The following is a 21124-nucleotide window of genomic DNA, read 5'->3' on the forward strand; positions in this document are numbered from 1 at the left end:
CACGTGAGGGGCATCAATGTGCCCGCACGCTGTTCCAGGACCTTGGGAGCCCGAGCCCGGGGCGTGCGCTGGTGTGCCTCCCAAGTCACCTGCCGTGTGCGAGTGGGGCCCGCCCCGGGCCGGAATTCCATCGCTCGGTGTCTGGCACCCCCCCCCCCCCCGCTAGAATCCTCTCGTGTCCAGTGAGGCACAGAGTGTGTAGTTCAGCTGGGGAAGGGCGGAAATCCAGAAGCGTCCACTCTCCGCTCCCAAGGTGGCCTCAGTGGCGGGGTGTGTGTGTGTGTGGGGGGGGGTTTAACCGAACATCTGAAGGTCTTGGGTGTTCCCACGCCCCTACGTCTCGGGAAGCAGGGCCGCAGGACCCGTCACGTCGGGGACGTGAGGGACAACCAGGCTGCCCTTCCCTCTCTGGAAAGAGCCGCCGACCCAGTGGCCGCTGCCTTCAGGCACGAGCACGAGGACCGTCGCGAGTCGCTGCCGACGGGTCCGGGCACCTCGGGCTGGCATAGGCGCCGACTGGACGCTGAGCGAGGGCGGCCGCGCTGTCCCCCGCGGGGAGCCAGGGGACGGCTGCGGCATGGGCAGAACGGCCCCCGTCTTGCCCTGGGACCGTCAGGGCCTTCCCCTCACTGGCTATCGTTATGGGCTGAACCGTGTCCCCACAGAGCCACGCCGCAGCCCTCGTCCTCGGTAGCTCGGAATGTGACTGTTTGGTGACAGGGCAAGTAAAGAGCTCGTTAAAACGAAGCCAGCAGAGCTGGCCCTCATTCAGCGTGGCTGGCGTCCCGATGAGAAGAGATCAGGGCACAGACTCGCGCGCAGGGAGGACCATGCGAGGACACGGATGGCCATCGACCAGCCGGGGAGAGAGGCCGCAGTGGCCGCCGACCCCGCTGGCGTCTCGCGTGAGGCTTCCAGCCTCCGGGGCTGTGCGACTCCGAAGTCCTGTTGATTCAGCCACCTGGTCTGCGGGACTTTGTTAGGGCTGCCCAGCCCAACGCGCGCACTTATGTGCAAAGTAAGGGGAGAGAATGAAATAGGGCGAAACATCATAATCTGCAGAAAAAAGCCTGTTGCTCGTTAGGGAGCATCCTTGGTGCCGGTTAGACAAGGGGGGCCGGTCACAGGTCCTGACAGCTTTCCCAGGAGGTCCAGGCTTCTGCTCCTCCTTGGGGACTGGCGGGGCCGGGGGGGTGCAGCGGGGAGAAGGGGCTCTAACCTTTGCATCAAGAAGTGGAGCCGGAGCCCCTGCGGGCCATAGGGCAGGCACAGGGAGGGGGGGCAGAGCGGCAGGGGTGACGTGCACAGCCTCCCGCTGGTTCGTGACGGAATGTGGGAAAACGCCCCTCTGGAGAGGCGGTTTGGGGACAGTGCCCCAGCTCCTTTTTATGGGGCGGGGGAGAGGACACAGAGCTTTCCTAGTACTCCTCCTCCTCACCACTGCACCCTGAAGCCTGCTCCCCCGCACCCGGCCCGCATCGCTCAACATAATCATCTTCCACGGGTACCGAGAAAAAAAAAAAAGAAAGAAAAAAAAAAAAAGAGGCTGCGATTTCCCAAGATGGAAAGGTCAGGCGCATATTTGCAGAGCAATTTTTCCACTGACAGTGGCGAGATGAACGTGACGGGCTGGGAAGGAGGAGGAGACGACCCACGTGGGCCGGCCAGGCGGGGGGCGCGAGCGGGGCACGCGGGCCCTTGACCGAGGACCTCGGGGCTCAGGGTCTGCGAGGGGGCGCGTTTCTGCTGTTTCACGCCGCCCGGCCTGGGCTCCCGGGTCGCCGCGGCCCCAGGAAGCTGGCGCAGTGCGCACCCCACGCCGCCTTCCCCCTCGGCTCTGTGCCCCGCCTGCCGCGAAGACTTGGTTGAGCCCCGGTGTTTGCAGCGTGTGTTAGAAACACAACGAAAGGGCCCTGAAAACTCCAACCGAATTTCCAACGGCACGTGCTCCGGGCCACCCTGGCGCGCCCCACCATGGTAGCAGGAGAAACAACAAACCAACGACTAAGGCTTCCGAGCACTTCCCGGGGGCCCCCGCTTCATTCTCACGCAGCCTGATGCGTACGGCCTTGTCCCCCCCCTTTCACGGATGAAGAATCTGAGGCTTGGCGAACTTGAGGAGCCAGCTCGAGGTGGACAGGGGCGGAGCGGGGGCCGGGGTTGGAACCCGGACGGTGAGAACGTGAGCCTGCGGCTTGGCACGGACCCCCTCGTTTCCCGCCAGCCCCTTTCTCCTGCTCGAAAGTCTGCTTGTGGGGGGGTGACCCTGTGTGTGTAATCAGGCTGAGGTATAAAGCCACCTCCTGAGGCCAGCAGAGGGTCAGGTGTCACCTGCTCCAAGGTTCCCTGATGTGCAAATGGAGAAAGCTCCTCAAGTTTAGTCTCTAGGAAGTGGCTCACGGCAGGTCCCGCCTCCACCGAGGACGTGAGTTGCCGGGTGTGGTCTCTCGGTGGGACTGGGCGCCCCGGTGCAGGGAGAACGGGATTCGGAGGGTCCAAGCCTCGGAACTTGGTCAGGAAAGGCTTCTGAAGCTAGCACTTTCCTGTTCTAGAACTTTCTCTTCAGGTTATTCCTTTCACATTTCCAGGCTGTCAGGACTATGTAAGGGATTTGAATGCGACTCCGATTGGTGATGACACAAACTTAGTTTGCTGCGTGTCCACAGATCTCTGCCTGCTGCACGTGACCTCTCCCCGCGGGGCACTTCCCAGGGGTCACTCATTTTCATCTTGAGCACGGAGGTCTTCTTTCCTCTCAACACTTAGGAATCTACTTCTCTACCCTCCCCCACCCCTCAGGGCTTGGAGGACAGTTAAAGGCCAGCATCTTCTGACTCAGGATAGTGACGTGAGGTGACCTACCATGTCCTTGTCAGCAGAGCACAGGGAGAGAACATTTTCAGTGGAAAATACTGAAAACCCCTGAATCTCATTTTGACCAATAGTACAATCAGCTTTTTCCCCCTGCACATTCTCTAAGGACAGGAGCAGGGTGGGCTTACCCCATCTCGTTTCTCTGGCCCACCCTTCCCTGGCACTGGGCCCCCGGGAATGGGGGACGAGGACATGATGGAGCCCAGGGCGAGGACTTGGAGAGCCACACACCGCGCGGTCCAGACCGCAGCCCTGGACGCTGGCTGTGCCGTCCTCCTCACGCCGAGCGTGATTAAAGCAGAGACCGGATTAAGGTCGATTTTCTTGATTTTGCCTGAATTACACTGTCATGAGCTGAACGTTTTTTGCTTTGCAGCTAAGTGGAGGGTAGCCGGGAGGTCCTAAAGCAGTGCAGTGACTTTTATTTCCTTGGCTACCGATGCCGAGCATTCCCCCTTAGAGCAAAGTGCGGACATCAGCCTGCCGAGAATGAGCCCCAGACACAGAATTCGGGTGTTGTACCGGTTACTTTCAGATAACTAGAGCAGCGGTCTCCAACCTTTGTGGCCCCAGGGACCGGTGCTCCTGTGAGACTCCGATGCCTGAGGATCTGAGGCGGAGCTGAGGCGGTGGTGCTGGCGCTGGGGAGCGGCTGTGAACACAGATGGAGCTTCGCTCACTCGCCCACCGCTCACCTCCCACTGTGTGGCCCGGTTCCTCACAGGCCATGGACCGGTACCAGTCTGCCGCCTGGAGGTTGGGGACCCCGGAATTAAAGCAAAGCCAGTGGGATACATTGTCACCTTTATGTTCTACCACCCAAATCATCTAATATGTGCATATTTGGCCATGATAAGATGCTCTGGTTTTACAAAAGAGAGTTAACAAGCCCTCACCCTCTAAAACACGAGAGGCAGTAACGACAGAGAGGTCCCTCATATACCTAGACCACTACGAGTCGATAGCGTGACTTGCGTTCTGCGCAGGCGAGGGTTTGCTAGCCGCCAGTTACGGTCGGTAGGGACAGGTTGGTTCAGCAGAAAGTCAGCCTAGGGCTCTGCCAGGTTTACTCTGTTACCTGGAGCCAGGTGTTTGTCAAACCATCTGGCAGGGTTCAGCCCACTGTTTTCTCAGTGCCGTGCGAGGCCACATGAGGAAGTATGGCTGCAGTTTCTTCCCCAAATGGCTTTCAGTTTAATTGGAGAAATGAGACTAACGTTGAAGAAACAATTAGAAAACAACCAATATTGAAAATTCTGGTGCCGATGCTGAACATGGCTGATTTATTCCATGTACCTTTTTGCTCAGCTGATACTAAATAAGACACAGCCTCCACCTCGAGGAGCTGAGTTCTGCGGGGAAAACAGACATATACACGAGTAATGCTAATAATATAATTTAATAGATGCTACTATAGAATTTAGGGAACTCTTTTCCGCATGGAACTAGAGTCATTGCTATTTAAGTTAGCTACTTGCAGTCATCCCGATATGTAAGTTATGTCATTGAGAGGTGACTTTTTTTCAGTCTCCTTGAAGATCTGGTAGATTAAAAAAAAAAAAAAATCATTGTTTGCCAAAATCTACAGTTATGGCTGAAATGCATACAAGTTTAATGGTGTCCAGATTTGATCTTCGACTAAATTAGGAATTTCGAACATTTTTTTAAGTACCCACATGCTTAACTTCCAAAGGCAGCTTAACTGTGTGTCTTCAGGCTTCCTAGTGGGAAAGCAAAAGACATTTACACACTTAACTTTTGAAGTGAGCGTTTATCCCCAATTACAACTTGCAGACTTTTTTCGGAGGGATTTACACACTTTTTGGTATCCCGTTGACATAAACATATCTGTGCAGGAGCGACTCTGCCACCTCTGAGGCAGAAGGCTCTCAGAGGAGACTGTAGGTATTGTGGGAATGATGCCAGCCAGTTCCTGCAGGAACACAGTTTTGATCTTTTTATGTCTCTTTTTCTTAGAGCCTCTAAATGCTAGCTGATGAATATCTCCAAAGGATAACTTAGGAATTACAGTTTTATGGAGGGCCAACACAATGCCGGCCAAGTATGCGGGCTGAGTGCAGGGTAATATTTAGAACCTCCGGAGGGATGGATGGACTCCATGTCCCAAGGCAACGCTCCAAAAATATTCTTTCTCACAACTGGATGTTTTCATGGTGTTTGAACAAGGGAGAGCACATGGTTGCAATCTAGGTGAGGAATCCGAAGTGTCTCTGTACCGATTAGGTCCCCGACGCAGAGGACAAGGAGACATCCTGCTTATTAAAGGGAATGACCCCGCCCCATGCTCGTGTCTGTAAGGGCGACCACGTTGCCGTGGGTGCTCCCGCCGCCCTTGGGCACAGAGAGCTGGCTGTCGTCGGTGGAGGATGGCTGGCCTCGCTCTGGGTCACTGCACATTCCGTTCGTCCCTCTGCAAAGGCAGAAAGAGTCTCTTTTTTGGCGGCTTCTAGATAGTGGGGGAAGGCGGGGGAGACTCAGGGTTGGGGGCCCAGCCTCCCACAGCTGGGTCTAGTCTGAGGCCGCCATCTGTTTGGGACCCGCCTCGGGGTTTATCCAGGAGTTTCTCTGACCCCTCGCGGTTTGCTTTCCCCTGTGGGCCTCCCATCTGCTTTGGGCTTTGCCCCAGCTCGCGAGCCTGTCCAGTTGGAGGAAAGCAAAAGACTTGGGGGAGAAAATGCCATTTCTCCTTAAGATTCGTCTTTGGAGAAAAGTACACTAGAAGTAAAGCTCCTTCCTTGGGAGAGATCCAGCCAATCCCAGGACGGGGTAGAGGGGCAGGAGCCCGGACAAGATTCCCCGAGGCTGATGGGATTCAGATCGGCCTGGGAGAGTTCTGTTCTCAGGGTTTTATCTTGGACCTTTATCTGACCAGTGAGATCTGAAGTCTGTCGCAGGACCGGAGGGCAGAAGGCGGTGCCAGCCCTGCTCTGAGACCCTGTCAATCAAACAGATGGGATAGAGGATCACTCATCACTCCAGTCGAGTTTGCGAGTCCCACATTTCTAGCATGCTGGAGGTTGTTCCGCTCCCAAATGGTGAACCAAGACAATTTGTACTAAATTAGTTGCCTGCCATTCTGGGCATCTGCTATTTCTCAGCCTTGGCTCTGGAGCCTGTCATCTCACTACGAAAATGGGCGCTCGGACCCACGCCACCCACCGCCCTTCTCCCAGCCTCTTGCCGTTCTAGAACAGCAAGGTCAGTGCTGGGCCTCGTGAGGCCCGTAAGGGCTTTCTCCCCGTAACTACGGGCTCAGCATCATGTAGCCGAGACCCTTCCCGATGAGAAATCCGTCTCAGGCTGTGGCCGGCGTTCACTGGGTGGGTCCCCGAGCGGAGCCCTCATGGCGTTGAGAGGGTTCAGAACCTCAGGGTAAACTGAGGGAAGAACAGGTCTAACGCTAACGGGGTTGCATATGGGGTCTCCCACCAATGGATCATACCACTTACGGGGTCTACCACTTACGGGGTCTTCCACCAATGGATTGCACTATTCGTGGGGTCTACCACTCATGGGGTCTCCTATTCATGGGTCACTCTACGGCAATCTGGGTTACTAAACTTCTTCCTTTCCTGACTCCCATAAGGTCCTTCCCCAGGCCGCCTCCACCATGTTTCCCGGCTGTTTTATGGGAGAAAAAGGGGTGTTTCCCTAGGAAGCTTCGGAAGGTGTGACTTGACTTATGGAGGTGAAGCTAGAACTTAATTCCACACTGGACTTCAGGGACCACAGCCTTCATTTCCCCGGGGTTCCGCTGGCTCTGTTACCCGCTCTTGGACAGCTCCCTCCCCCAAACTCTCCTTACCTCTCCAGAGGAGGACGAGTCCGCCCAAAGAAGAGCCAGGCACAGAAATAGCCAACCTATTTGTGGCTTCAGTGCAAGCAGTTTTATTTTTACAGAGAGTTGCTGTATTTTCTCTAAGTGTAAATCATTACCAACCACAGATGAAGCCCCAGCTCCCTCTGCAGGAGTGCCTGCTTTTGCTAGCGGTGCCAGTCAGTCAGGAAACAATTGGCACCTTACAGCACCCGCCGGATCGGGAGGAGAGAGAGCGCCATCTCGTCCAGGCTCCCCCGACCAGCCGCCACCCCTCTGCCTCCTCGACCTGCACACCATCTGGCCTCTCCAGCTTCCTGGCGGCTCGTTCCTCATTCACCTTGTGACTGCTGTCATTTTTCCAAATTGGGCAACTTGTTCTCTGCCAGTGTGCACAGACTCCTCTGTTCTGTTAGGTGCTGGGGAAAGCAAATCAGTGAGGCCCTCTGTCCCGGTGACTTAAATAGCGATGCTGGAGTCTTCCTTCCAGCTGGTCACTCTGCTCTGGGCGTCACAGCCCCCATAAGGACAGGGAGAAGTGTTTGCAGAATCTGGACCGTCCCCGGGCCTCTGAGAAGCAGCAAATGCAGAGCGGAGGCTCGGGGCAGGTCCTCCATCCCGCCCCACATCCTCTCCTTCCTCCTTTCCGTCGGGGTCTCTTCCTTCCCAGCCGTGGCTCTGGAACCGGCTCGGCCAGCCCGTCCCTTCCCTCCTCATCGCACTCGCTCCCCTCCCGTGCGTCTGACCCCTTCGCACTCCGCGCTCCTTCCTGCCTGCCTTGCGTTTTGCCTCAGCCCGGCCGGGCTGGTTTTCTTTTCAGTTTCTGATTACCCCCTGGGAATCAATCGTAAGGTGCTTCAGGAGGCTGGCCTTCTCCCTGGGATCATCGCAACCAGGTAACAGAAACACACCTCCAGCTTCCCAGGGCTGAGGTCACCTGATTTTCCGATTTGCTGCTCGGCCCCTGCCTCCCTGGCGGACGCCCCATCCTCACCTCATTCTGCCTGTGGCTTGAAGGTCCTTAGGGGCGGCCCCTTTCTTTCCCCTCGGAGGACAGTGCCGGTCCAGCTTCCCGCAGGAGCTGGGAGCCGTTTGGCTGGCCTCTGGTCTCGCCGCTTATGAAAACAGTCTGAGGAAAACTTCATAGTCGGGTTCCCAAGTCTGCTTTCCCACAGAGTCTGAAAGCGCCTTCTCACCCTGTTCTGATCTAACTTGTCCCAGGGGTCCGTGACTACTTCGACACAGTAGCCATGAAGGAATACTTCTGACAAAGAAGAAATGCCGTCGTGAGTGGGGGTGGGTCTTCACAGCCTGGCTTGGCCCGTCAAGCCACCCAGGGCCCTCCGACTGGGCCTTTGTGCCTCCACACTGGGGTCTGTGGGGGAAAACGGACAGGGTCCCGGGGAAAAGTGACTGACTGTGCGGGTGGGGAGTCTCATCTCCTGGGGAGAGCTGCTCCCAGCAACCGTCTTGGAACCAGGCTGAGATGCAATCTGGGCTTCGCCAATGGTGACCCCTCACCCCTGGGGCACGCTGCCCGGCTCCCCGCCCCCCCCCCCCGCTCCCCCCGTTATTGCATCCTACTCACACACGGAGGTGGGCACGAGACCGAAATGAGCATCTCATTACTGAGCAGTGCGTCCCTCACTGTGCGGCCGCATACGTACATCCCGCAGTAAGACGGTCAGCTCCATTCTACAGGTGCCAAGACCGAGTCTCGTAGGGCTTGGCAGAGCCCACGCAGCTAGCGACAGGCTGAGTCAGGGCTCCGAGCCGGCCCCGTCTTTCCGACACACGTGCGATCTTGTCCTTCTGCAGAGCAGTTCTCGGGGTCACGTCCCCTCAGCCTTGCCTGACCCTGGTAGTTCACCCCGCATCCTCGTCAGCTTGTTCCCGCTCCGGATCGGCGTGAGGATTTTCACTTGCGTGTGTCACTGAATGATGCCATTTGAACACGGCTTCTGCTGATAAGCGTGGGACCATCTGCTTGGCACATCTCGAATATTTTCAGCAGTGGGAGAGCAGCTCTGACTCCTTTGGCGAAGGGAAGCTGCAGCATCCTTGGAGAAGATGTTGGGACCGGAGACCCTGCAGGCTGGCGGGGCGGCGGTGCCCGAGGACGCCAGGGGCCAGCCTCCCTGCTGCCGCTTCTGACCCCCCCTGAGCGAATGGAGCTAGTGAGCCTGCACCCCACTTCTTCATTGTTCAGCCGCCCTTGACCGTAAGATTTTCCTTCTTCAAATAGCTATTGCCCGGGCAACCCTCTCTGGGCCGGCTATTTTTACGGCGCGTTAGACGTTGGGTGTTCCTCCTGCCTTTGGTTTAGAAATTTTGCTTCTTTGCTGAGTTAACGGTCCCCAAACATTGTTTTTTTTTCCACTTCCAGGTTGAAACTTCTGCATTCGCTTTTTCTTTTTTTTCCCTTGGGGGTGGTTGCGGGGCAAGAATTTCCAGATCAATTCACGGATCTGATGGTGGACCTTGAGGTGTTCAAGGTTGTTTAATTATTTGTTATGAAGAATAAAGGAGTTGGGGTTTGAAAGGATTGTCACCCTATGGATTGCCCTGGGGGATTCACTCGATTAGAAGCAGTTGGGCATGGCCAGAGGCGAGCTAGGTTGGTTTTCCTTTGCCTTTCCTTCGCGGGCACAGGCATTAGTAGCAGCCTCTGTGGTTTGTAAACTCTGGCGTGCCACTGTTGGGTGGCCAGGTGTCTGTTCAAAGGAATCTCCTGCTCAGTCTCGATCTTTGATGTGAGCATCTTGGCGACATCTGCCAGGCAGGGGGGGAGGAGGTGGGGGGAGCCGGGAGGATGAGGCATGGGGTGTTGTTTGCCTGCTGTGCGCAGCAGTGAGAGGCGGTAATGAGCCTGCACCTGGAGCAGGGTTTCTCAGCCTCGGCACCGCGACGTTCGGGCCGGATAGTTCTTTGCTGTGGGAGCTGTTCTGTGCATTGCGGGATGTTTAGCAGCATCCCCGGCCTGCACTCACGAGGCGCCAGTAGCCCCCGTCCTCTCGGTTGTGACCACCAACATCCTCAGACATGCCAAATATGCCCTAGGGGAAAATCCCACCCCCCCCCCCTCCTGTTTGCGATGGGTGCGCTAAGTCGATCCTGCTGTCCACTTGGAGCAAGAGCCTTCTACTTCGTTACGCAGGTGGCTCACGTGTCAGGAAGATGGGAACGAGGCGTTCGGTACCAGGACAGATGTTCCTGCCCCCGCATATCCCGGTCGGGTCCCTTACCTACCGTGGAGATTCCGTCTCACCAATGGGTTTCTGTTTGTCCAGGTCGCTGCGCGCACACACACACAGAAGAATTTGCCCTTTTCTCTGAAACCGCACACCTGGACGTTCCAGCCTAGGGTCAGGCCTCTCTTTTTGGTTGCCTAGGAACAAGACGAGGTTTCATAAGGCTCAACCTTGAACCCTAGTCGTGTTGGCTTTTCTCTCTTTCCTCTTCCTTTCCTCCCCTTCCTTCCTTCCTTCCTTCCTTCCTTCCTTCCTTCCTTCCTTCCTTCCTTCCTTCCTTCTTTCCTTCCTTCCTCCCTCTCTTTTCCTTCCTTCTCAGAGTGATGGGAATCTGGAACCACGTATGGACTGTGGCCAACTCAATGGGAATATGGAAGGGGGTGTTTTTTTTTTTTCTTAGATCCCTAGAGAAAACTTCAGCAAGCGTAAATGTATAGTATTTAAAACATTCTGCTGATCCCTCGGCAAAGCTGAGAAACCCCACTACTCTGCTTTCTTGGATTCTGCTTACTTTTCTGTCAGCTCCACTGCCCATCTGCTCCTCTCGCTCTCGTCGAGAGGTAAATGCACACAGCAGTGTTGAGCAGACCGGTCAGGACGCGGGCTCTGCAAAGCCCACATCCCCGAACATCTATGGAAACCGCCATGCTTGGTTTCCCTGTGAGCCGATGCGGTGTCTGAGTCCGGCATTTCCACGAGACTCGCGCTGGCTGAGTGCTTTCCAGTCTCTCGCGACTCTCGCACCCCAGCCGTCTGCCCGCCGTGCGGCGGGGCCGAGGTCGGAGGGGCTGAGCCGCTTTGCTTGGCACTCACATCTCGTGGTCGGTTTGATGGAAAGAGGGGCTGCGAGGCAGGGCGGGCTTAGGCACGGGCGGAACTGCAGTCACCTCTGCAGTGCGATCTGAACAGCGTCAAACCTCTGCTCTCAAACAGCTCTTTCGCATTCCGAGGCCACACCGCCGGGAATTCTTTCGATTTTTGCGGGAGGGCGGTGGGTGTTACGCGTACCCTCTGCTATGGTCGGCCTGCCTCGCCATGGCTTGTGCGAAGTATCGGAGTCTGAGCAGGTGAGGAACACTCACGTCGGGGGGGAGGGCAGGAGCTGGGGTGAGGGTGGCGATGGCGACGTGGGGAGGAGAGGGGACCTGGTCAGACTCGGAGCCTCCGTTGGGTGAGAACGGTGTCCCAGGGCAGGGGCGGTGGCGGTGGTGGCCTGGCGTGAGGTGGCAGAGGCCGATAAAGGGAGCAGGACAGCCGTGCGGGGGTGGGCGACAGCGGTGGTGGACACGGGAGATCGCGTCTGTGTGGGTGGATCGATAACGGGGGCCAGATTCCTCGCCGTCAGAGACGGGAGATACAAGCCCAGAGAGAAAGAGAACAAGGCTGAACTCAGTGACGTTGGATCCAACTTGAAGATCTTGGTGCGAAGCCAATGGCATTCAGTATGTACAGTTGACCCTGAATAACACAGGGCCGACGAGTGCCGAACCCTGCACAGTCAAAAATCCACATATAACTTCCGACTCCCCTCAAACTTAACTGCTAAGAGTCTACTGCTGGCTGTTGATACTGTGTTCTTCCTATAATAAAGTAAGCTAGAGGAAAGAAAGCATTGTTAAGAAAATTATAAGGAAAATACATTTACAGTATTTATTGGAAAAAATCACCGCTGTATAAGTTCGAACCTGTGTTGTTCAAGCGTCAACTGTATATATGGAAAGACACAGAGATATAGATGTCAGTGTGTGCACGCATGGCCGTTTGTGTTTACATACATATATTCCTTAGCTCCATCCACAGAAGGGGCCGGGGAGCCGCGACACCCCAAAAGCAGTGGGCACACCCGGCACCCAGCCCGTGGCTTCTGCGTGCCCTTTCTCTACTAAAAGGAGCCAGGGCTCCGTGGAGAAGTGGCTGGTGCAGGGAACATACAAGATGAGCGGGGCCTGGGGAAACATCCAGGTTTCTGTCTCGGAACACGGGGGGTCCCAGAGGGAGCATGGAAACTCAGGTCTGCTCTCCGTTTCGGATCGGCTGCGGCCGGCGCGCCGCCAAGGGAGGTCCCCCGGGAGATGTCCAGGGCTGTTGGTTACAGGGTCTGATATCCTGGGGAGGTGTCTCCATTATAGCTACGGATTTGGATTTCACGAGTATATAGTGATCGTTGAAAAGAGGGGGTCACCCAGGGGCAGTCTATAAAATAAGAAGGGAAGATGGGGGTGGGGTGAGAATGAAGGAGCCCCTGGCTCAAAGGGCACTGCACAAAGAGATGCAGGAAAGGAGCCCGAGAAGAAACTGCAGGACGGCAGGACGAGAGCCGGAGAGAAGAAAGCAAGTCCAGGCAATGGGGCCGTCTTGGAGACGGCCGTGGGGAGAGAGGCAGTAAGCTTCCATAACGCGCTTGCGTGGGGGGAGGGCAGAGCAAGGCCGCGCCCTCCTCCCTGTTGGAGGACTCGTCCGAACGCTGGACGCTGACCAGTGCGCCAGCTCACTTCCGTCAGCTTTCGGGAGAAGTGTTTGTTAATAGCAGTGATGACTACGGGTGACTCCGTCTCACAGAAGGACGTGCGATCAGACGCAACCGAACACAACTCGCTTCTGTTCGTTTTTATTGTCGTGAGCTTGGCATTGGGCAGATGGTGCTTTCGTAAATAAAAATCCGTCCTCCAATAAATAACATCCATCCTTTAACGAACACAAGGCCATCCTTCGAGGCTTTCAATAAAGATCATTAGTGACAATCAAGTTGATGATGGCAGGGGTGTCTGGTGACATTAAAGCTATTGCTAAATGTCCCAGAGGGACTACGAGCCACATGCACGGGTGAGTAAACTTCACACCTAAGTGGCTGTTGACAGAGGACAGACGTGGGCTGTAGAAATAGGGCCCATGTGGGCAACGCTGGCTCCGGTTTAAGCTTTGCCGCTCGCTGAATACGAAAGCTCAGCTGGCTGTGAGTTTGCTCCCCCACCCATAAGATAAAGAGGGGTTCACAGAATCCACATGATTCCTCCAGCCTTTAAACGTCGAGGGCCAGCAGAGTCCAGGCAGGCAGGGGCCAGTCAGGGAGAGGTTTTAAAAAGACCCCAAGAGGCAGCCTTTCACATCTTCCCTAAAATCCCCCAGTTTCTGGGGGAAAAAAATTTGGAATGCAACAAAGCGTTATATTTACAAAGAATTCTTGCAACTCAATTAAAGAAACAGGCAAATAATAATAATAATAATAATAAATCAAAAATAATTGACCAAAGAAGAACTATAAATGACCATTAAGATCAAGAAATATCCAAACTCGTTAGCACTCAAATAAAAGCAAATTAAAACATGAACCTTTTAATCACCATTAACTTTGGGAATTAAAAAATAACGGAGTTGTGGAGGGATAAACGTGTATACGTGCTGTGAAAAAAAAAAAGATCCATATACTGTTGACTTTGGTGTAATTGGTACAGTTTTTTGGAAGACAATTTGTTAATATGCTTCAAAAGCTTGAAAAATATTTATATCCTTTGATCCAGCAATTTTGCTTTTAGAAAAATGTTTGAGGGATACAGTTAAAGATGTGTATGAAATTAATTAAACGTTCGTTACAGTGCTCTGCTTTAAAGAAAAATAAGTGAAAAATCGGAAGCAACTAATATGTCCAGGTTAGAAGGTTATTGAAATTATATTATGGTATATCCAAATATTGACTATTAAAGCCAAGTTTTTAAAGTAGATGCTGACAAAAGATGTGTCTACATATTGAGTAAAAAAAAAAAACAAAACAAAACAAGATACCAAACGCATTATAAAAATGCATTCTCAACTTTAAAAAAGAGTGTGTGTGTGAGAAACAGAAAAAAAGACTAAAAGGAAATATCCCAAAATGTTAAACCAGTTTAATTTTGAGTAGTGGTTTTAGGTGTGATTTTTTTCCCCCCATGAATTTTCCAAATTTTCTTCAATGAACTCTTATTGTTTTATAATTAGGAACAAAAAAAGGGAATAAAAATAGTCCCGTTTTATGTTGAGATTACACAGACCGTAAAAGGAGCCTGCTGGGTGAGCGGCTTTTCCCACAGGCCGGCTCTTGGTTCGATCAGCACGCTACCCTCGGCTGCCCGATTCACAGTGGAATTTCAATGCGGGGAGCACAGGGGCCCCACTCTGCGCCAGCAAAGTCACAGTTAGGCATTAAACAAGTCGCTGGGGAAGAAAACAAATCCCCTGTAACATCAGGGAACGTGATGCCGTCAGGCCCTTCAGTAGGAGGCGTTAGAGGCAAACGAGACTGGAAAAACTGTGGCAGAGAGAGAGGCTCTGGCAGGGGAGGCCTGGGCCCCGGGGCAGGGCGAAGGGCCCAGGAGCGAGAGGGGCTCCCAGCTGCAGAGCCTCCTCGTCCTCCAAGTGGCTGGGAAGCCGGCCTCTCTCGCCCTCTCTCCGGCTGCCTTTTAGTGGCCTGCGAAGTGGGGGTTTCAGACATTTTAGGTCAGTGGTTTCTGACTTTTTCAAAGTGGGACACCGGCTCAGCGTCCAGTGAGAAGTGGGGGCCTGGATGGCTGCGCGGCTGGCTCTGGGATCAGGATCCGGGCGAGCCTTCGGGCCAGGTCACCCTGCAGGGACCAGGGAGCAGCAGACGCGGTGACATGGTAGGGCCCTGTGTGGCGGTGTGTGACGCGGCGGCTCTGAACTTGGCCCGCTGATTAGTCCTCCGTTTTTCCTCTATAAAGTGGGGTTAATAACACCTTCCTCACCAGCCTCCCGAGCGTAGTGGAGGCTGCGAAGCTGGCGTGGAGGGAGGAAGCTCGGACCCTCGAGTGCCCCTCGGTCAGTGGCCTTCTCGCGCTTCCACCGAGGGGCTCTGTCGTGAGAAGGAAGAGAGGAAGGGACGGTGCTGGTGTGCCATGCTCCCCAGGAACGTGCCGCCCCGTCCTCGACTTCTCGTGCTCTGCTCCCAGCCGAGGTCCCCACAGCCATGTCGCTGGGTCGCAGGGACACAGACCGGTAGGACGCGCTCCCCTCCCGACCCCGACTGTCACCGCCGGTCCCGTGCGTGGCCTGCACACGGAGCTGTGCGGAGCCGTGGCGTGCGTGTCTGCGCAGAGCTCACAGTGCTCGAAGCGAGGTCCGCACAGCGGCTCATTCTGCAGTGCAGGTGCCTCCCCTCCCCTGAGAGCTCGCCGTGTGCCGGGCCAAAACGAAATTATTCCGGCCCGTCCCGCTCTGTCAGCCAGCAGCGGTCACCCTTCCGGTCCACCCTTCCCAACCTCGAACGTCCTTGTCATCCACCAACGAAGATGAACAATCAGCAGAGTGACCGAGGAGCCAGGGGGGAGGAAAGGGCTTGCGGGGCCGGCGAGCAGGTAGGACCGGCTGCGTTCCGGCCACGTCTTGCCGGCCGCTGTTTCACTTGAGGGACTGAAGTCCGGTTTGATCTGGTAAGGCCGGGCACGTGACTGTCAGCCACGTGTTCATTTAAGTAAAGCGTCACTATAACAAGACACTTCGGAGGGTTATCATTAGTTTTTAATGAGATTAGTTTTAATGGGATTTTTATTTGCTTTCCAATCTCATCATGAGCAAAATATGCCTCATCTGAGATTCACAAGTTAACGTTCTGTTAGAGGACCTTTTCTTCTTTTAGGCGAGGCAACCCTTGATTGACCTCACAGATTGCAAGTACCTTCTCAGGTTGCAGTCCCTTATTTTTGACGCCTACAGCACCCGGTCTTCCTAGGTGGTCTCCCATCCAAATACTAACAAGGCCCAACCCTGCTTAGCTTCCGAGATCAGACGAGATCGGGCTTGTTCAGCATGGCATGGCCATAGACTAGGGGACTTTTTAATGACCTACAACAGCCTGGGCTTGAGGCAGTGATTTTCTCTCACGGGTAACCAAAGCACCTTCTCAGGGCCATAGTGATGGGCTTTACTTCTTGGGAGAACTCAGTAAGTATTTATTGAACGCCTGCACCGAGTGTTAGGGACCCAGACGTGCACTAGATAAAACCCTGTCTTCAAAGAGTTTGCTGTTTAGCGGGGGAGATATTTTAACTCTACGAGAAGGAACGTGATGGCTGTGGAGGAAATGAATGGTAACACTAGGGTGGGCGGAGGGGCCGTCGGAAAAGGAAGGGGTGGCAGTGTGGGAAGCTGGGAAGGATGGGTTGGTGCGGGGAACAAGGCGAGCAGGAGGCAGGAGCCCCGACCCACGGCCAGAGACGCAGGGAGAGGAGCCTGCGGTCAAGGCCGCCTCTGCATCGGAAACGTACAATCAGGCAGATTGTACCGTAATGAATAGTGTGCTGAGGATCTCGCACATGTGTCTAGTGCTCTTTGTTTTGTTAAGTTTGGCTTGTTTAAGAAGCGTAGGCCCTTGAGAGCAGGGTGTGCCAGGATGAGCAGGCCTGACTCTGCCCTCCTCCGTGCCCTCCTGAGGCTCGCTCTCGGTGCTCGCACACTGGCTGGGTCCCACACTCTCCCAGACGCCGCCTTCCTGCTCCTGGCCCCGGTCATCAAGAGTTCATCTACACGGCTACCTCACATGGAAAACTCGGTTCACTGCCTCTTCTCTGTCCCTTCCCCCTCGCGGTCACCGAGGCCTGACCGGCCTTCTCCGAAATGTCCCTGGAACCCATTCCCCCCTTCGGCTGTCATCCTAGTTATTATTTGTCCCCAAGACAATTTCAACGGCCCCTTCCTTGCTCCGTCCCCTCGCATTCTGGCTCAGGCGAGACAGCCAGGGTCAACATTCTAAGACGCAGGTCAGGTCATGTCGCAGCCCCCCGTGAAAAGCTTTCGTGGCTCCCCAGTGCATGTGGGAGTGATGGCCCTCGACCTTCCCCCGTCAGAATCCCCTGGACTATGAAAATTCGGGGCCCCACTCAGGCTTCCTGAAACAGCGGGGCTCGGGAAGTTTCGTTTTTAATAAGCAGCTCCGGGCAATTTTTAAGCTCTACAATTGGGTCAGCAGAGCCTGAAGAATAAGCTTGGCGTCTGACGAAGTATCACATCCAGGCCTCGCTCGGTTGCTTCTGTCCGGCTGTTCGTTTCCCCGTAGTTTTCCCTCCAGCCCGGGGTACCGCCCGCCTCAAACCCCGTTCGCTGTTGTTCCCCAGTGCCTGGCAAGAAGTAGGCACTGAATAAATATTTGATGAGTGAGTTTGGGGACCATGGCTGTCTCACCTACAAACATCTAACAAAGCCTTGTCTCTACAGCAAGTTTTCGGTCAGCCACGTCATAGGTTTGTGAGTTCTGGCCCTTATGTTTGCCTCCTGGTGGTATTGGGGTCTATATCTTCTGTCTAATTAGAAAATGAAAGAAGAATCTGCCCCAGTGAAAATAATTTCCAGTATCTCATCAGAACAGCGGAGGGACATGTTGCTGGGGACAGGGGTCAGGACAGCTGAGGTAGGGACATCCCTGGGCTTCCGGATCACACCACTGGGGACATGACTATCCTTTTTCCCCGTTCGTCTGCTGGATCTCTGTAGTACTGAGATCAAAACTCAGTGCCGGTGCTGGGGTTCTGTCGACCCCACCCCGGAAATGTCTAAGGCCATTGGAGATATTCGAGCTCCACGAACAATTATATCTACGCCCTGTTCAGAGCAAAAGGCAAGTATCTGCTAATTTAAAATGTTGTTTCGATCAACTTCCTAAAGGTTGCTTATTTACACTTGTAGGGGGCTATGGCCTGCAAGAACGAAGTTCAAAAAGCGAGGAACAATATTTCAGCAGCCCCCCAAAAGAGTCTTTAAAAAAAAAGCCGAGGACAAGTTGGAATTAGAACGAGGGAGATCACGGCCACTGGCCGCCTGCCTTTTCCTTCCCCTTGCGCTGGAATTGACTTACAAAAATATATATGTTACATAAGAGGAAGAGGGTGGGGAGTGTGCAAATATTTATTTTGCAATTCGGAGAGTGTGAGGGAAAGTTTCTGAGAATCTTTGCTCTGCAGTCTAAAATATTTAGCATTCTTGTTGGTTTTATGGCTTAGGTTAGCGTCTGTCGGCGGCGTTCTTCTGCGTGGCCCGTCCCGCGGCCCGTGGGCGTGTGAACACACCTCGCGTAGGGCGCAGCTCACCTGGGTGCCCAGCTTGGTCGCAGGTACTGAGACCACGCGAAGTAAATGCCTTCTCATTTTTCGCACGTTTGAAAACAGTGGCACGCTATGGAACATGATATTTCTAGCAAGTCCCGCTCCTTTACTTGTCCCTTAATGGCCCTTCGCGCCTCGAGCAGTGACGACGACATGGCCCAAGCATGTCATCGTGTCTCAGTGGCCAGACACTGACAATGTGCTGAGTTCCTCGGGCCAGGAGGTGGACGCGCAGATGAGATGAGACGATTTCCAAACGCCGTTCGGAGACCTGGGCCAGACCGGAAATGGTCGCCAGGAATCTCGGCCCTTGGACCCTGAGCCACAAGTAGCTAATGACGCGAAGCTCAGAGATTTGAGAAGGATCAAAACAGTTACATCGGTTCTCTTCCTGGTGACATGTCTAATTTTATCGTCACTTGAGAGAGAACTGTCATAGTCTTGTGCAAGCTTTTTTTGGTACGACGGTTACACGTGTGTAACCTTTTGTTCGATTGCAACCCTTGCATGATCGTAACACGAAGGCCATGACCCACAGCCGAAATCCTCCCGTTTACTCCGATGCATCGATTTTAATTTTTTTTTTCCCCCCACTTATTGGCAGAAAACTTCCTGAAAAGCCCCAGCCCGAGGCCTCCTCATGGATGAGTCGAACATGACGTCCTTCGCAATCGCACAGTCCGCGAACGCCTCGTGGGACAGGAACGCCTCCGCCGGGGACCCGCGCCAGAAAATCCCAGTCGTGCACTGGGTCATCATGAGCCTCTCCCCGCTGGGCTTCGTGGAAAACGGGATCCTGCTCTGGTTCCTCTGCTTCCGGATGAGGCGGAACCCCTTCACCGTCTACATCACGCACTTGTCCGTGGCGGACATCTCGCTGCTGTTTTGCATCTTCATTCTGACCGTCGACTACGCTTTAGACTATGAGCTCTCTTCCGGCTATTACTACACAATCGTCACCTTGTCGGTGACGTTTCTGTTTGGCTACAACACGGGCCTCTACCTGCTGACGGCCATTAGCGTGGAGCGGTGCCTGTCGGTCCTCTACCCCATCTGGTACCGGTGCCATCGCCCCAAGCACCAGTCGGCGTGCGTCTGCACCCTCCTGTGGGCGCTCTCCTGTTTAGTGACCAGCATGGAATACGTCATGTGCATCGACAGGGAAGGGCAGAGCCACTCCCGCAGCGACTGCAGGGCGGTGATCATCTTCATAGCCGTCCTGAGCTTCCTGGTCTTCACCCCGCTCATGGTGGTGTCCAGCACCATCCTGGTGGTGAAGATCCGAAGGAACGCGTGGGCGTCCCACTCCTCGAAGCTGTACATGGTCATCACGGTCACCATCGTCATCTTCCTCATCTTCGCCATGCCCATGAGGCTGCTCTACCTGATGTACTACGAGCACTGGTCGGCGTGGGGGAGCTTCCACCACGTTTCCCTCCTCTTCTCTACCATCAACAGCAGCGCCAACCCCTGCATCTACTTCTTCGTGGGCAGCAGCAGGAAGAAGCGGTTCAAGGAGTCCTTAAAGGTCGTTCTGACCAGGGCTTTCAAGGACGAGATGCAGCCCCGGCGCCAGGAAGACGGCGGCAATGCCCCCGCCATCGAGACCGTCGTCTGAGGGAGGCGGAGGGGCGCGGCCCACGGAGCCGGCGGGACGCAGGCCGTCAGCGCAACCTGAGCGTCTCCTACGTACGGCACAGGAGGACACCCCGTCCCGCGATGCATGAGAGACGGACCAGCCGCGAGATGGCCTGAATACGGTGCCGCACCTCCGCCGTGTCTGTGCCTGTCAACGAAACGCTCTCTCTCCCCCGCGCGGCTCTTCCGGCAGCTGCTCCCCGTGAACCGTCAAACTTACCCTAGCGGGAAGGGCGGCAGATGTGTACATGAAAAGGTAACAAAAGCATTCGTTGGCTCTTGAGGAGGCGGAGCATTGCAGCGGGAAGAACCTGCGTGTGGGAGTCAGGGTGACGGTCGCCTGCTGCCCGTGTGACCTCGGGCAAGTGGTTTACCCTCTCGGAGCCTGGTTTCCTCGCTTAGAACACGCTTGACAGCCGGAGTCCCTACCCGGGCTCGTGGGGAGGATGAGTTGGGAAGATCAGGTGTGCAAAGCTTGGCACGTTGTCAGCGTTCGACAAATGTCTGTCTCTCCTCACTCCTTTAAGAGGAAGAAGAAATATGTCCTTCTGTAAAGCACACACGCGCGGCCCCACCGTGTATAAACAGTGTCGTACGTTTTTAAATGTTGAGTGTAACTCTAGGAGGGTCTTTCCACCTGCAGCGGGAGAGCTGGTCGTGGCGCGGATGTTACGGGACCCAGCCAGCCAGATGTTAGAGCATCGTTGCAGGTGGCGAGGGAAAACATTTGGCCGCCAGTCGCCGGGGTTTCTCGTGACTTCCCTCCCCTCCGTGGGAATGCGCGATGCGATTCTGTTTTGACATGCTTGGCTTGATGTAAATTTTCATGACTGGAACTCAGTTCAGGAGATTGTGCTTCCGGGCCCCCTCCCCCGGGAAGTGGCGGGCTATTTATTCATAGCCACCCAGTTCTCACCGGACGCCAAGTGCGGGTTCCTGCACCTCTGGGCCTCCTCTCCGCCTGAGCATTTCTGAGTGTCGTTCCCAGAAGGAGGCCCGGCCACAGGGGTCGCTGAGAGAGGGGCCACATCTCGGGGGGGAGCTTCGCGGGACCTCCTCAGCGTCTTGGGGCTCTGCCGCTCTCCTGCTGTGGCTGCGTCTGTGTCTTGGGACGGCGTGTCCCAGGTTTTAGTGGGGAAACCCATCGCGGCCTGTGGACATCACTATGTTCAGCTTCCGTCTGCCTGTTGCAGGGGCCCCCCAAAAACGGCGAAGCTTCACGTGGCTCTGTGGGGAGTAATGTGTTCACGGCCTTTAGTGTTCAACTGTCTCCGAAGGGTGAGCGAGGTCACGATGAAAAGGTCTCTGTTGCCACTTGCTTCTTCTCCGTCCTCTTCCTTTCTAAAGAAACAGCCGCCCGTAAGCGTGGGGGGCAGCTTCACCGGTGGAGACATGCCAGTCTCCCCGCCGGGATGCAGGCGGCTTTTCAGTGGGTGATG

General features: G+C 54.9%; 1 protein-coding gene and 1 pseudogene across 1 annotated transcript; one reads left to right on the forward strand and one right to left on the reverse strand.

Annotated features, from left to right (window-relative positions):
• The first annotated feature begins 8351 nt into the window (after window positions 1-8351).
• MAS1 (MAS1 proto-oncogene, G protein-coupled receptor) lies at window positions 8352-20376 on the forward strand. The gene is made up of 2 exons (XM_016152731.2): window positions 8352-8933; window positions 18652-20376. The coding sequence occupies exon 2, from the start codon at window positions 18688-18690 to the stop codon at window positions 19663-19665; it is 978 nt and encodes a 325-aa protein (XP_016008217.2). The 5' UTR covers window positions 8352-8933; window positions 18652-18687; the 3' UTR covers window positions 19666-20376.
• LOC118606603 lies at window positions 15658-15776 on the reverse strand (annotated as a pseudogene).
• Window positions 20377-21124: the final 748 nt, after the last annotated feature.

The sequence above is a fragment of the Rousettus aegyptiacus genome, unplaced genomic scaffold, assembly GCF_014176215.1.
Source record: "Rousettus aegyptiacus isolate mRouAeg1 unplaced genomic scaffold, mRouAeg1.p scaffold_m13_p_1, whole genome shotgun sequence".
Taxonomy (NCBI): Eukaryota; Metazoa; Chordata; class Mammalia; order Chiroptera; family Pteropodidae; genus Rousettus; species Rousettus aegyptiacus.

Excerpts from the sequence above, each read along its gene's own strand:
- MAS1 (XM_016152731.2), top strand. The coding sequence starts at position 18,688 with ATGGATGAGTCGAACATGACGTCCTTCGCAATCGCACAGTCCGCGAAC.